The 1570-nt window shown below is 34.3% G+C and overlaps 1 protein-coding gene across 1 annotated transcript in view; it reads right to left on the bottom strand.

Moving 5' to 3' along the window:
• Positions 1-270: 270 nt before the first annotated feature.
• The window catches only part of MPP7 (MAGUK p55 scaffold protein 7), a 179618-nt gene continuing 178318 nt past the window's right edge, over positions 271-1570 (bottom strand). Inside the window, exon 15 of the mRNA XM_007470910.1 lies at positions 271-454. Coding sequence (XP_007470972.1) covers positions 275-454 — 180 coding nt within the window. The 3' untranslated portion in view covers positions 271-274. The remainder of the gene's footprint in view (positions 455-1570) is intronic.

The following is a 1570-nucleotide window of genomic DNA, read 5'->3' as shown; positions in this document are numbered from 1 at the left end:
TGTCTCTCTAAAAAGTTCAACCCTATTTTGGAGATAGAGCTACACAGTCAAGACAACCAGAATACGGTACTGTGCAGATTTTGACTTTGGACCTTAAACTCAAACACTATGCTTGAAATAAGGCTGTAAAAAGATACAAACAAAACCAACATATCAATTTTAACCAGGATTGCACATCTTAACAGAGATATAGATTAAAAAACCCTACCACCAAAATGGTAACTGATTTAATCATGCACTCTACAGAAAAGATAATTATGGAAATTTCCCTTAGTTACGAATGCAACCAGCTCACTGGAACCCAGTGGGTATCTGTCTCCAGTTTGTCAAAAGTTGTTTTAAGCTCACTGAAGGCCATGGTGAGATCATCATTTACTATAGTTTTGTCAAAAAGATGACCATACTGACTTTCCATTATCTGGGCAGATTTAATCATCTCCTGAAAGTCTTCTTCCTACAAAAAGAAGTATTTAAAAAAACTGGTTAACCAGACAATTTTATCACGTCACGTCAATGCAAATATTGCACAACTGGTTCATCTAATGTTGTTCTGTGTTCACTATTTCACCTCAGTCACGAAAGAAAATTATCCTCTTTAACTATAAATTCTTCAGAAGCCAAAATTTCTAATACCCTCTCTCTCTATTTGCTTGTAACTAAACTGCCCTGACAAGAGTCAAAACTCCTGCCTTACCTAAATTTCAGGATAATTAGTCACTCGCTTATCATTACAGGGATATTTCAGTATTAAAGTAGAATTGTTTACCCTGAGGCTTTGCCTGCCTTGTTCACATTTATTCATAGCAAGGAATGTATAACAAACTACTTTTTCAGAGTTGGATACATTTATGAAAGGACACTTATATCATGTCCTTCTACGTCTCAGTAGAAGTGGGAAGTGGGTCAGGGGCCCTTCATACTCACATTTTTGAAACGAGTAAGAATTTTAGTTGATTATAAAACAAGACTATATACATAAATGTGAGTTCAATCTTATGTCATCATTTATTATCTTCATTGAGAAATCTTCACATAGTTCAATACTATAATAAACAGTACAATAACTCTTTATACTGTGACACATCCCGGAGTCTTTTCAGAGTCTACATTTCAATGTCACAGAAGATTTTCACAACGACAGAAATTTTAACTTTAGTGTTAATCCAGAGCCCTGAGTAATTAATCTCATGTAACAATACCTGTTCAGTATGGTTGTGTATTGTCAGTACTTTAGAAAAAAGATATCTTTAAAATACTGGGAATCAAAAACATTATCTGTACTTGGTACCCACAATTACTAGTTTACAAATAAATACAGACTAAAGTTAAAGATGAGTTAATTAAGAGAGGGAGGGGAAAAAACCTTCTGCCATTAAATTTCTCTGCTTTTTATTTTTGAGCCTAAGGTAGAATACATCGTCTTACGGTTAAAAACAAAAAACAATGAAAGGCCCTGCCAGGGTCATTCTAGTCATTAACAAACCACAGCTGCCATTTCTAATTTAACAGTCAAAGGAAATACAAATACAGATTGAAGAATACAAGTCTACTTGTCCTACACCCAAAATGA

Source organism: Lipotes vexillifer, unplaced genomic scaffold (assembly GCF_000442215.2).
Source record: "Lipotes vexillifer unplaced genomic scaffold, Lipotes_vexillifer_v1.1 scaffold439, whole genome shotgun sequence".
Classification (NCBI taxonomy): domain Eukaryota; kingdom Metazoa; phylum Chordata; class Mammalia; order Artiodactyla; family Lipotidae; genus Lipotes; species Lipotes vexillifer.
Note: the sequence above shows the minus strand (reverse complement) of the source record. Positions and strands in the feature narration are given on the sequence as shown.